The sequence below is a fragment of the Macrobrachium nipponense genome, chromosome 6, assembly GCF_015104395.2.
Source record: "Macrobrachium nipponense isolate FS-2020 chromosome 6, ASM1510439v2, whole genome shotgun sequence".
Taxonomy (NCBI): Eukaryota; Metazoa; Arthropoda; class Malacostraca; order Decapoda; family Palaemonidae; genus Macrobrachium; species Macrobrachium nipponense.
In genome coordinates this window covers 26036174-26050817 of record NC_061108.1, presented here as the reverse complement: position 1 = coordinate 26050817, position 14644 = coordinate 26036174, and the positions used below count along the sequence as shown (strand labels likewise).

The 14644-nt window shown below is 37.2% G+C and overlaps 2 protein-coding genes across 2 annotated transcripts in view; one reads left to right on the top strand and one right to left on the bottom strand.

Moving 5' to 3' along the window:
- The window catches only part of LOC135216469 ((E3-independent) E2 ubiquitin-conjugating enzyme-like), a 561446-nt gene that overhangs the window by 502284 nt on the left and 44518 nt on the right, over window positions 1-14644 (top strand).
- Window positions 3482-14644, bottom strand: part of LOC135216029 ((E3-independent) E2 ubiquitin-conjugating enzyme-like) — a 30725-nt gene continuing 19562 nt past the window's right edge. The window contains exons 2-6 of the mRNA XM_064250968.1: window positions 13683-13846; window positions 6362-6529; window positions 6154-6247; window positions 3809-4010; window positions 3482-3648 (exon numbers count right to left, since the gene is read on the bottom strand). Coding sequence (XP_064107038.1) covers window positions 3504-3648; window positions 3809-4010; window positions 6154-6247; window positions 6362-6529; window positions 13683-13846 — 773 coding nt within the window. The 3' untranslated portion in view covers window positions 3482-3503. The remainder of the gene's footprint in view (window positions 3649-3808; window positions 4011-6153; window positions 6248-6361; window positions 6530-13682; window positions 13847-14644) is intronic.

The following is a 14644-nucleotide window of genomic DNA, read 5'->3' as shown; positions in this document are numbered from 1 at the left end:
GTGTCGGTATGAGAATAGGGGCGAGTGGGATCACTACCACGAGTCATTCACCATTTAGACCTTCCAATCTAAAATCCCCACCAGAGAGAGCTGATACTAAAGGGTGATGCGGCCGCTACTACTACTACTACTGATGCCACGGACAGCAGCGCCCCTAGCGGTCATCCTTAATCTATGAACATCTTGTCCTGCAGGGTGGGTAAACAAAGACAGGGTGGGTTTCATAGGGCGACACGAGCCAATCACCCAGAAATAGATTTTTCCTACGTCAAAATCCCTTTTCTGGGCTCAGCTCGTGTCGGCCTATGAAAGAGTACCAGAGAAACAGACAAGATGGGAATAAGGACAAATGAAAATCAGTTGTAAAAAAGAGATATATAATATAAGTGAATCAGGGACATTACAGAATACAAACTAAGTACTTAAAGCTAACTTATCCTAAACAATGACATGATAAAGAAAGCAAACAATATAAAGTACTTAAAATTAACTTATATTAAACATAGTAATATCCAGTAATGCAATGTAAATTAACACAATAGATTCACTTAAGTAAGATATTTACATAATATACAAACACATTGTGTCCTACCCTAGCATAAAATAAGGGTAGGGACACTGAAGTACATTATAAGTACATAGTGTGGATGTCCCTAGCAAAAAAAATAAGGGACAATCCACCAATATGATCTCAGCGGCTAAGGCTAGAGTATCCGAGTAGCATGGCGATAGGGTGAGGCATGTTGGACGAGGTAGGTAGAAAGGAGACCTGGATCTATACTATGACTACTATACAGTATCAGGAGAAACAATGTTTCCCGCTGCTACTGCAGAAAATTTTAAAGATTCCAAAGGACTTTAGGTAGTGACGTTTAAAGACTGTCGGAGATTTCCATCCAGTATACTTTTTAAGATCCTCAAAGTTCATATGTTGAAAGTAGTTAATTGAGGTGGCTACTCCTCTGATGTCATGTGCTTTTGGAAATGAATCAGGATTGGCTTGTTTAATGAAGTAAAGGATCTGTTGTCTAATTCCTTTTACTGATAAAGTACCACCTTTTTCTCTCATAAAGAGAGAACCTGAGGATCTTGAGGATGTGCGAGATAGAAAGGCTCTTAAAGTTGATACTGGGCAGAGAGAAGGATCTTGCGGAAGTGGGATGACTTTCCAAGGAGCCCACCTTGCAAGAGGATCCTCATTTTTAGCCAAAAAACTACGATCCGGAGCAAGCAGAACTTCTCCTGAGGGGAGGAACTCCACATGACCCGCATCTCTGGATAGAGCCGACAGTTCTGAAATTCTAGCTCCTGAAGCTAGGCTTAATAAGAATAACGTCTTTCTAAGAAGCATTATGAATGTACAAGACGAGTTGTCAGTATCTGAGGCTAGTTTGAGGACATCATTTAAGAACCATGAGACTGCAGTAGGCCTTTGAGAAGGTCTAAGTCTAGCACAGGCTTTAGGAATAGACGTAAATAAAAGTAAGATTCTGTTAGGTCTATCTGGAAACCCAACTGAAAGATCTTCCTCAAAGCCGATTTATGAGTAGTAATAGTGCTAGCTGCTAAACCTTTTTCAAACAAGGATCTGAAAAAGGATATAGCTAAGTTAACTGTCATGGTTGTAGTGTTTGATTCTTTCAGGAAGGATGCTAATTTTTTAACAGCTGAGTCATATTGTCTAATAGTTGACTCTCTCTTATCTGATTCTAGGAAGAGGATGTTTTGTGGATCAATGTTAGCATCTTTGTTAGCCGCAAACTTCATGAAGTCCATAAAGTTAGGGTCTGAAGAATTCCTGAGGAAGCGAACACAGTCCTCATTTGTACTGATTGTGACAGCTTGGGATTGGGAATCCGTTGAGGTCGGAGACCCAATTCCAGGAGCAGAGGATACCAGTTGCTCTTGGGCCAGTCTGGAGCAATCAGAGCTACTAGTCCCTTGAAAGTCCTCAGCTTGCTCAAGACTTTCAAAAGAAGATTCACTGGAGGAAAGACATAAATTTTTCTCCACTGATTCCAATCTAACGACAGGGCGTCCGTGGCATAAGCCAGAGGGTCCAGGTTGGGGGCCACATAGCAAGGGAGCTTGTGGTTCGCTTGTGAAGCGAAGAGATTCACTTGGAGACCTGGGACTCTCCGGCATATCCACTGGAATGACCTGTCGTCCAGGGACCATTCTGATTCCAGAGGGACCGACCGGGACAAAGCGTCTGCTATCACATTTCTTACCCCCGCCAGGTGAGTGGCGGACAGATGCCATTTGTGTTTGTCTGCTAGTGCAAAGATGGCTATCATGACATGGTTCACATGTTTGGATTTGGACCCTCCTCTGTTGATGCAATGAACTACCACTGCACTGTCCAAAACTAGTCTTAGATGAGACTTTTTCGGGGGAAGAAGTCTCTTCAGGGTAAGAAATACTGCCATTGCTTCCAAGACTTTTATGTGAAGCTGATGGAACTGAACTGACCAAGTCCCCTGAACTTGCTTGAATTGAGAATATCCCCCCCACCCGGACAGGGAGGCATCCGTGTGAATGGTTAATACTGGGAGGGGATATTGAAGGGGTACTAGTTTGGCCAGGTTCTTCACTTTTGTCCATGGACGGAGCTGATTGCGAAGGATCTGTGGAATTACTAACAACTTGTCTCGAGATTTGGCGTTTGCTCTCGATGCCCAGCTCTGTTATTTAGACATAAATCGGTCCAAAACTGTTAATGACTAAAATTTGATAATTCCTCGAAATTTGGCGATCAGTGCACCCCTTAATGGGAACATGGACTGAATCTAGTGAATGATGTAGCCGGTGGGGTATGAGGCTAAACTCCAGTAAAACTATCCTAAGTGTAACTTTTGACTCTCATCTAACTTTTGACAAACATCTAATGAGAGTTTCAGCAAATGATGCAAGGAAGTTAGGTACTGTTTGTAAAACCTCCAATATCCATAACAGTGACAAAATAAATGTGACATCATTTTTACTTCCTTTACTAGAATATTGCTCTCGTTTGTCACTTTATCATAAGTTGTATTTTAAAAGAGATCTCTCACATTCTCAATGAAACCCTGACCCCTTTTATCTAGCGAGAGCAATCAAATTCACTGAACAGCAGCACCATTATAGAGTAGAAGTGCCTCACTGTGAAACTTCACAGTCCCAGATGTCCTTTATTCTTCACACAGTTGGTCTGTGAAACAACTTCCCTCAGGATGTCATGCAATTGCAGCTTCAGAAGTTCAGAAAAGATGCAATGCATTACTACCCTAATACTATTCTCCCTGCATTTTAATACATTTGTATTTATTAATTAATTAATTAATTTGCTTTTTCTGTTTTATGAGTGAGATCTCTCCTTTCTCTATTTCCTTTTACTTCCTCTTACTTCCTAATGCACACCATATTCTTTGGAAGCTTGAATTTTAAGTCAAGGGCCCCTGTGGGCTTGTTCAATGTGAATAGGGTTCATCTACTGAAAAATAATAATAATAATAATAATAATATTAGGTCTGTAGGAACACATATATGAAATAGTACTTACCAGAACGATGAATCTCTCTAAAGGTTGTTGGCGTAGTAGGGGACAGAGGATGCAACTTGTTGTGGTTCTCAGATATCTCGAGCCAACACTCCAGCCTTTGTACCAGCCTGAAAAATTTTGAATTGTAACTACAAGCCTAAAAATGCAAAATTACAATTTATCAAAGAATCTAAACACTTCTAAGCAAAAAAATAAGCCTAATTCTTATTATTAACTTTGTACCAATACTATGCATTGTGTGATAAAAATTCTAAAGAACATACTTACTTATATGCTTTTTTCTGAAAATGATGAATGATTTCATTTCTGAATATGTCAGGTGGACTCTGAATCACTTTGGCCATAGCTTGGATCAGTTTCAAAACAACCATTTCATTATACATCCTAGAATTTTCCCTCCCTTGTTGAGTTCCTTTCTGCCGTTCATAGCCTGCTTCATTAAAGTATGGTTCACTGACTAGGATTAAACCTGAAAATATAATCCTAATTATACTCTAAATTAAAATGGAGTAAGTTTTAGCAAAGAGCCAGTCAGACTTTATATTAACATCTAGCAGTGTGACCTAATTTTACTCTATTTCTCTCTAATGATCTCAAAGCTATGTTGATGGCCAGTTACTGTACTAAGACAGGATACAGAAGGACGAATACCTCAAGAGGTTGGGTTAGCATGCTCTTCCCATAAACTGACTAGATACTGTTATAAAGTGGTACTGGAAAGTCAACCTTTATTACAGAGCTGACACATTAAAAGGGAAGAAAACCCTCTTTATTAGTTTGACATTCACTATACCACATAATAATAGAACTCAATACAAGGACAGTCTGTTATATGTAAGGTATAATTATATAACATTAAGCAACCCAAGACATAATGTAAAAGGAACAGATATAGTATGACACTCTAGGAGCTACATAGGGCTTTGTATGACTAGTAATAAATATGACTCCAAAAATTTGAAATAATCAATATTTGAATGTTTTTTTATGAAAAATGCAGTTTATTTAGTTTTTAATACACCCAAAGCATTAAAAGTAAGGTTTTCTTAGGATTTTTTACGATTTTCCAGCTTACGACGATTTTCGGCTTACAATGATTTTCGGCTTACGACACGTCTCAAGAACAGAACCCCTGTCGTAAGCCGGGGACTGCCTGTAGGCAGTTCTAAGCATTTTGAGAGGGGTTTTAAGTATTCGTGGATTTTAGCTATTGTGGGGGTCTGGTACCCATCCCCTGTGAATACAGGGGTTTACTGTGTTAGCAATCATTACTTTATCACATGGTTCAAGTAAAAATAGCATAAATCGTTAATTATACTTCATTAATAGATGCTGGGTCAGCCAAACAAAAACCAAAGTCACATGGAAGGCTATGAAGTAACAAAACTCAAACAACTTGCAAGAACCCATCTGCACACAAAAAAGGCATGAATAAATCTGAGTGCTGTAATTTGTTGCCTATGTTTTGTGTTTATAAGCAACTACAAGGTTCTCAAACATCACCCCAACAGAATAAACACATAAGGGGTCATAAAGAAAATAAGCTGCTGGAGCCAAAGTAAGGAGACAGCAAGCTATATGAGGGAGAAAGGTGGGGTAATGGAATGGTGCATAAGGTATCCTTACCCTTTCTCATACAATGAATGGCTTTATTAGTATGAGGATTAAGATGGACAAACATAATTAGCGATGAAATAGCACACATAATGTCCTCCCTATCCTCCTAAATGCTTATAAAACAATATGAAGCATACTACACATATACCAAACAAAGTGTATAAAACTAAACCAGGCAATGATAAAAAACTTGGAATTCCAAAACAAGAAAGTAACTTGACTGACTTAATAATTACCTAGTGACGGACAGATGATGCAAACTTAATAACCAATAGAGTAAGCAATATTCTTGAGGCATCATAACATGAAAAGTGTCAGTCACTCAATAAGGTTGCTTGAGATCTCAAAAGATATTGACAAAGGAAAAGTGAAATTAATACAACATATGGCTACAAAAGAGTGGAACTAGGTGAAGTTAGGTCAACATATCTCCTGGCCTAGGGTCCTTGGAGAGTCATCATGGAGATTTCTGGATGCCACCATTAAGATCTGTGGTATATATAGGCATCTAGATATGTTTTCACATACAGGCTGACTGATTAATTGCTAAAACCACAATCATGCTTTTGGTCAACATAATGATACTAACAAGTTTAAATTAACCACAACAAGTATCCAAAGGCTTTTGTTTTTAAGACATCACTGCATATTTAACTAGAATTAAACCACTTGTAATTCATAAACAAAAGATGTATCCAAACAATTACAATAAACCAAGGTAAAAGATTACAATACTACATGTTATTTATAAATAAAACATTACATTATGTCTAATTTACGTAAAAACTGTCAAGAGGGTTCAGTTAGGCTGGGTAATATGTAATTTGCAAGATTTGCAACTGCAAGCCATAATAAGTATGTTTATGGAATATACATGTGGAACACAAATGAAGATTTAATAAACATTACCTTGTGATACCAATGATAAAATAAGTTTTGTACTCTAAAAGCAATATCCTACAATGCTCAAGTATACATTAACAATACTAATTTACCTTGTATAGATATGATAACTTGAAGGAGGTTACTCTGACTAGTCCAAACTTCAGTTCCCTTTCCACTCCACGTACCAAGGAGAGAGATGCAAACCTGTACAAAACATCATTACAAAAATGTCCATTAGCATATGCAAGACTGTCTTCTTCCTCTATTTACAAAGGAAAAACTGATAATTAATTTAATACAGCATGAAACATGTTTTACCTTCCCATCTTCATAAAGGTTAGGATTTAATTTATCCGAGCAATAGGTGACGTAGTGACACAATGGAGGTGCACGAGGATAATCTGCCGACAGCTGGAAGTCAAAGAAAAAGAGCCCATCTTCATAAGGAGTTCGTTCTGGTCCACGGATCATGACAGAATACAAATCCTGAAAGAAAAGACCAATTACCAGTCACTATACTAAGTTAAGAAAATAACCCTTAAAAATTTAGTTTTACAGAAACTTATTTTATTAAAAAATAACACATTTTTTATTAATTTGTATTTTTCATAGCTAACAAACCTGAGGTCTTAACATCAGGATAAATCTTCTGGTGCCAGCTGGAAACCGGTTAAAAAAAAAAAATTGTACTATATGTAAGGAATCTATGGCATCTGGCAACTGATACATAGCAGAGGTGGAAGTGGGTCAGAGACCACGCCTGAGTCTCGTGATGTATTTAGTTTTTCTTCCAATCCAGGATAAGACATAAGAGAGGTGTCTAGAGATGGGCAGTCAATGTTAAGACCTCAGGTTTGTTAGCTATGAAAGATACAAATCCAGTAAACAACAGGTTTTGATGTAAGAAAAACCTGTTATGTATTGGTAATCGCTGTTGCATCCTCAAGGATTACCCTTCCAAAGTCTATCCAGAGCTCCATAGTGACCAGACTAATGTCAAAGAATTCTCTTTTAGCTGGTTTTGTGGCCGGGTATTGCGTCATAATGATAAACACTATAACACGTGATAGAGTATAAATGGATAAGAGAGCACTTTCTCTTATCCTCAGCAAATGCTAAATCCAGTTTACCTACATCAAAACCCGCAAGAAGATGAAGTGGCTAGGCGCATATGAGACACCATTTGTTTACATGCGACTAAAAACAGACCAAGAAGCCATTCCTTTCTGTTGGCCAATGCAGGATGATCCCTTACCCAAATCATATTTCATTTTGTCAGGGAAGTTGGAGGGTTTTAAGGACTCAATAGCGACTTCCAAAAATAGGTTTTCCCGTGTCAAAACCAGTTTTTTAATAGCATAGTTGCTCTCTTCCTTAAGGAGCTTTACAAAGAAATTGGCAGGTGATGAAAAGCTCTCAAACTTTAATCCCAACAACCAAAATATTTTGGTCCAGGGTCAAGCTACAAGTTTCAAGGCCCATTCTTTATTCAAAATACCTTTAGGTTTGGTAGCAAAGAACAAGAAACTAAGTGCAAACTTATGTTTTTTATGGTGAAGTTCTGTGGTGACTTACGTAAGCATGCTGGGTATGGTTGCATTATTGCTCAGACCTTCCCCAGCGATAGTTAGTATGCCCGCCTGTTAGGAAGACCCATTTGTTGGAGCTCATGGTAATAACATTGCTAGAGTAGAGGAATAAAGGGACCTTCTGGGATGTTTGCCATGACCTCTAGGTAAACCTTCAGTGCTTGAACTGGGCACATGTTTTGTCTACTAAATCTAGTTTATTTAGAAAAGGAGATTTCCTTCTTAAGGGAATCTCACTTTTGGCCAGGAATGACAGGCCATAGGGCAATAATAACAGACGGTCAGCCATTTGTGTGATGTATTGTCCCCATCTAAGAGAGCCCAGTTGGCTAATACAAGCTCCTGACGCTAATGCGATCTAGATCTTCTATTGTACCTTGTGAGTTGTGGTTGTATCAGTCCGCTGAATTGTGGGGCTAATCGAAGTCTAAGCATCTTGTTCTGGGATTAAGTACGTAATTGGAACCTTTCAAGAGCGGGTCTTTGCAGTGCAAAGGACAGCACAAAGGAAGTGACATCTTCTATACTCGAGTCAATCCCAAATTCATAAATCAATGGTTCCATTAATGCTGCCTTATATGCCATGACTGTTATAGCTGCAAGGCGTTTTTTTTCAAAACGGATAAGAAAATTTAAATTTTGTTTCCCCTAGAAATTCTGACTGGGCTCTCAGTATGGATATAATCTAACCATATCTTCCATACATACTGGTATTGCTGAATATATGAAGTCTAGTTTTTGCACTAGGTACCTAGCAATGTTGGGAGCGTAATTTTCACAGTAGATAACGTTTAAAAACTCAACCCGCAAAGGTTTCGGCTCCGAAAGGAGGATCAGTAAACTACTTTCTCTCCTACTGACTGGAATAAAACAGCGGATAGTACTTACTGGAATTTATCTCTTCGCCGTTGTTAAAGTATAGGAATCAATGCCAGTTTGGCCACTTTGGGGCTATTAAGTAAGTTGTTCCTTTGAAGGTTAAGAGTTTGCTCAACACCTTCGAAATCTGGAACAATGGATGAAAAAGATAAATCCTCCTCCATTTGTTCTAGTCTTGTAGGAAAGCAATTCTTGCTGTTGCTTGACTAACAGTTTGTGATTCTCATATGTAGCAAACAGGTCCATTTCCAGTTGTGGAAGCACCTCCATGCCACCGGACGATCCTCCTAATGTCTTCCCAACCCAACAAGGCATCTGTACGTATTGCCACTAGTACACTGAGGAGTCAGGGTGACCTGCATAACCAGAGATTCCTTCCAGAATCAAGAGAAAGTATCTCTCTAACTTTTTTAATCTTTTGATAAGGTTGTATTCGCACCTTGCTTCCTGTATACAATGGATAGAATTTGTTCACATTTTTTTGTTGTTGTTGGATCTGTAATTGATGCAAACTGCAACAGGCCTGTCATATGTTCTAATTTCTGTTTGGAAACTCTGGGCTGTGCAAGGCACCTTATGAGGACTTGCCTTATTCTGTTTTGAGTATGAGAGACAACGGATCATGAAAAGTATCCCAACACAGTCCCAGCTACTGAAAGTGTTTGCTGGGTGTGAGGAGGGATTTTGCTAATTTATCATGAAACCTTTTGACTGTATAGTCAGTTGACCAATGCTCTTAAGTTTTCAAGCCTGGTAGGCTATTACAGTGGTTTGTCAAATGTTTCTTATGTCAAACTTTCTGTTTTTCTAACAAAATATTCTAGAACATTTTGTATCGTTTGTCGAACAAATGATCATACCTCAAACTGACTGATTACCTAGTTTATACTTGTATTCAACAGTGTACTGGGTCTTACAAGTTAAACTGTATTAATTTTTTTTCATTTATATAGTTTAATGAAAACCATATTCGAACAAATAAATAAAAGTATAGAGCATTTAATATAAAATTTAGCTTTCAATGAAACATTTAGCATAAAAGATGTATAAAATCGTATGTAACCGCGGTGACATCACACCCAGCTGACTTAAGACTGACTGAGGGAGCGTTGGTATGTTGAGGAGAGAAGCAGAAGATAGTTAAAATATTACTGTATGTATATAAAAGCAATAACAATTCACATAAAAAGGAATTTCCCAATAAATTTAACGTAACGATAAATAATGAAAATCAATCAAATGCAATACAGGAAAAAAAAAGGTCTTAATTGAGCCAGTGTTCAGTGTGCTTAGTAAAACGGTCTAGTTGCAATATTAATAAAATAGTAAATGAAAGAGCAAAGCTTTCCACAATAAAATATAGCATAAATGATTAACAAAAGCATTCGCCATTGCGGTGATACACAGCTAACTTGAGGTGGAGGGAGGGAGCGTTGATATTTTTGAGGAATAATGAATGAATGATTTTAAGTTATCGTGCGTCATGGTACGTTTTGAGGGAGAGAAGAGACAATAAAATCTTTACTATAATATGTAAGTAAAAGCAGTACCCAATTCACAATTAGAAAATATAATGTCATTTCACAATAAATTTAACATAATGATAAAACATGAAAACAATAAAATGCAATAGTACAGTAAAAAAAACAAAAAAAAAGGCTTGATTGGGTTAGAGAGCAGAGGAGAGGGAAGAATAGCTCTGCTTCCCACTGACTTATCAGCTGGGCTGGGATGATTATTCACCCATTTTTTTCACTTACATTCAATTTGCCCAAATCACTTTTATTTTTGTTACGGTAAAATAGTACCAATCTAGTGACAATTGCTTTTTATGATTTTTTACTTCTGTAAAAGTAACTCAGCTCTGTAATAAACAAACTGGCACTGTTTTCACCTTCTGCATGCCTTTGATTCTTTGTTTAAACGGCTTCCTTGTGAAAAGTTATTCTATCCCTCTTTCATTTTCCTGCATTCTTGACTTATTACTTATCCCTCCATCACCCAGCCGGCCGGCGCCATTTTTACCAAACAGTTCGTAAATCGTACACACACAAAAAGTATAATTTTGACAATTTTACTTCATATATAATGTGCTGTTTCATTACTTTACACTCTTAATTTAACTTTTGAACACATTAATAATAGAAAAAAATGTGAAAAGGGGGACTTTTTGGGTTGACTGGAACGAATTATCCTGATTCCCTTTACTTCTTATGGGGATATTTGTTTCATATTTCAAACAAATCGTACTTCGAACAACCTTCTGGAACGGATTAAGTTCAAAGTACGAGGTACTAGTACTGTAGTTGTATTCTGATTTCTCAAAGAACTATACGGTTACTAATTTGATCAAATTTCTTAGGGCAAAGTTTAGCCCAAAGGGCATGACTTTGAACCTGTACATATCTTTCCTTATCCGGAACCACAGGAAGTGCAGATGGGAATGGCGACATGAATGTGCCAGTATTTATGCATCTTTCAGATCTATAGCTGTCCGTCCAAGTCCCTTTTAGAAAAATTGAACATACTATGGCAACGGTAGCTATCTGGAAAACTTGGCAAACACTGTGCTTGTTCAATCATGATGGGTCTAGGATTATTCTTCATTTGGAGGAATACTTTTTGGGGACACTTAAAAGAGACATGCTTGGTGGCAAATATAAGCATGTTTCTCTGTGGCTCCCATTAACAGGGCCTTTCTGTACATAACCTTCCAGAGAGGGGTCTGATTTTTGGAAGAACCCCTATACAGGAGAAGAGGGGTGAGACTGTTTCTACCCCAGCCTGTTTGGAATTAATGCTGTATCCCCAAGGGGAAGACTTCCATTGCCTGTGGTGTCATCAAAGTTGACCCTCAACCATACCATTCCTACTGGTATCTGCCTCTGCCTTTGACAGGTGTTGCTTTTCTTTTTTCTATAAGAGGGTCTTTGGACCTTGTGAAAAAGATTTTCTTAGTGTTGTTGTTGTCAGTTTTGTGAGCTGTCCCTTCTGACCACCTGCTTCCTTTGAGGAAAAAACTTTTGGGGTGCCTGGAGGCTTACCTTTTTAAGCAAGGCTTTTTGGGTTGGGTAAGGGGAAGTTCCAGGTTTTTGTTTCCTGAATTCCCCTTTTCCCAAAGGAGAGTACTACTATGTGCAGTTCTGTTGGCGGGCTTGCTGGTTAAATTTTTAACCACAACAGACCCTCAAACCAGTCCTTACCGAAGAGGTTACAGGCATTCCCCAGTTTTTGGTGGCCTTGGTTATTGGCAGTAAGGTTTTATGGAGCTTGTCTAGTGCCGGTTTCTGGTTATTGGCACCAATATATACCTCACAGAGGTGCCATAACGGGTTATCAGCGCCAAAAATCGCTGATTTACAGGTATCAGCAATTTTCACTTATCATCATACCGCCAAAACGGAACCTCCACCAATAACTGGGGACTGCCTGCATTATGTAATACATAATGAATTTACATTGGCAAGTAACTTGTTGGAGCCCTCCAATATTTCCATTCATGCTTTTATGTGCCACTCTAAAAAGTTAGGGCTACTTGGTGAGCAACTTGGGTCCTGGTAAAGGGTGTCTTCTAGAGCTTTTAATGTTATAGACAAAGGTAAGAAAACCGTTTCTGTTAGTGGTTTCTCACATATATAGCTTTGATCAGTTTTTATATCATTAATTAGATATTTACTAAAGGAAGAGAAAATGTGAATTGAGGCATCTAACCAAGGATTATTGGTATCATCAGAGATGAGTATTGGAGCCCCTATCATGTTTATCATGTTTTGATCTGAGATTTTATATTCTGGATGGACCATTCAGTAGTTTCCAGTCGGAATTCCAACATTAGACATTATTTTGGCAGCATTTGCATCCCCTCTCACTTTTGGGTTGAAGGAAGCAGTACTTTACACTTTTGAAGTTTACTTGACTGACTCAAATCCCTTTTCGGAATCATGCATCATGTACCTTGTATATTGCCGTTCTGTATCAAGGACATTTTATATGTTATTCATAACTTCCTTATGGAACTGATCAAATGCCGCAAACTGTGTATCCCTTTTGGGGATGCATGTGCAATTTGACTGAGCTTCAACAACTGAACTGTTCCTACATTGAACACATACGTTGTGATTACCGTACACTGAAGAGTAACACTGGGTATTATACCATCTTACCTTACAGACTAGAAACAAATTGTCTTTATTCATTTTGGATGACATCCTACATAAAGAAAAATACCAAGAAAAGCCAAACCAAAACAAGAAAATTATCTAATCATCAAAAAATCAAGAAAAAACTCTCGAATTTGTTCTCGCAGGCCAATGCAGAGAAAAAACTAAATAGAAAACTACAGATGCTCTAAAATGATCCCTATTAATCATTTCTTTTCACACACTATCGTCCTCCCCCCTGAAATACAGCTATCGTAATAGAGAGGTAAGATACATTTTAAATATTATGACTCATGGCCAGAGTATGGAGAAGACTGCATTGTAAATGAGAAAGTGACAGAAAGATGTAGTGTTAGTAGGTGATTAGTTAGAGAAGTAACATGATAAAGACCCATAGAAAGGCCCATCTAATCATGAAATAGAGGATGGAAGACAATCTAGATATAATGGGAGTTCTTAAAATAAGACTGATTGACTGATTGATTATAGCTACTAAAACTGGTCTTAAAACATGAGCAGAGGACAAGGGAGAATCAAGAGAATCCATTTCACATCCAAATGCAAAGGTTAAAGCTTACATAATACCTTTATGATGATTAACATATAAATTACATCAAACTTAACTTGATACTACTTATTAATGCCAGCCTCCTGTGAGACAAAATTTGTTCTTTCAGTATTTTCTTGTTTTAATAATATGGAAATCATAAATGATGTCTCTCTACAAATATTAAAGTATTAAAATTATTTTCTTTTACAGAACTAAATGTATTATTCACTAGCAATATCAATACTAACGCAGCTTTAGGAAGTAAAGAAACAACTGAACTTTGGCAAAAGAAAAAATGTGTTAGCTAAAAGTCAAAATTTTAATTTCTATTCACACCATATGTAAGCAACGGAACCAGGCATAGCCAGATTCCTAAAAATTAGTTATCAGACATAAATGTTCTGCCTTCTCTCTCAAATCAAAAGCATACAGAATTAACAATATGAGCATAATGTAATTACCATGCGGTCTTCATATCCTCGAACCCATATACCCGATGGTAAGGATGTTTTCAAAAGCTTCATCTCTTTACGCACAGTACGATAAAAGTGAGTTGGGTCTGTTGGCTGGAACATTGTCAACTTAAATTTATGGCTGTCTGGTGCTGCCTCCAACACTTGAAAACCTTTGTAAGAAATGAAAAGAATATGACAGCATCAGTACTTAATCAAGAAAATTAATCAATTTAAAGAGATTAATCAAGAAAATTAATCAATTAAAGAGATAAGTAACCTAGTCAGGGCGATAAACCATAATTTACCAAAAATCATTAATTAAATATACATATGTATTGATAAAAAGATAATCAAACATATCTGTTATCTTTAGATTTCTATAACAATAAAAAACCAATAGGTCATAAGGAAAATTTTCCTTTTATACATGTATGCAATATTTTAATGTATAAAATTACCAATAAAATAAGAACTACAGGCAGTCCCTGGGTTACGACGGGGGTTCCGTTCTTGACACGCCTTGTAGGCCGAAAATCGTCGTAAGCCAGAACATCATAAAAAATTGTAAGAAAACCTTGCTTTTAATGCTTTGGGTGCATTAAAAATTATGTAAACTGCATTCTTATTGCCTTTTTCATCAAATAAACCTTCAAATATTGATTATTTTGCATTTTTTGAGTCATATTTCTACTGCCAGATCAGCGTTGTAGGCGTCATAACCCTGGAACGTGTCGTAAACCTGGAAATAATTTCTGATAAATATAATTGAAAAGCGTTGTAACCTCGGAATGTCGTAAGCTGAACCCATCGCAAGCCGGAGTCTGCCTGTATACACAAACACATAAAACAGATACATTTACAATATACAAGGAATATACTATCAAATTGCAATATCAAAGTATATATATATATATATATATATATATATATATATATTATATATATATATATATATATTGTGACGTTTA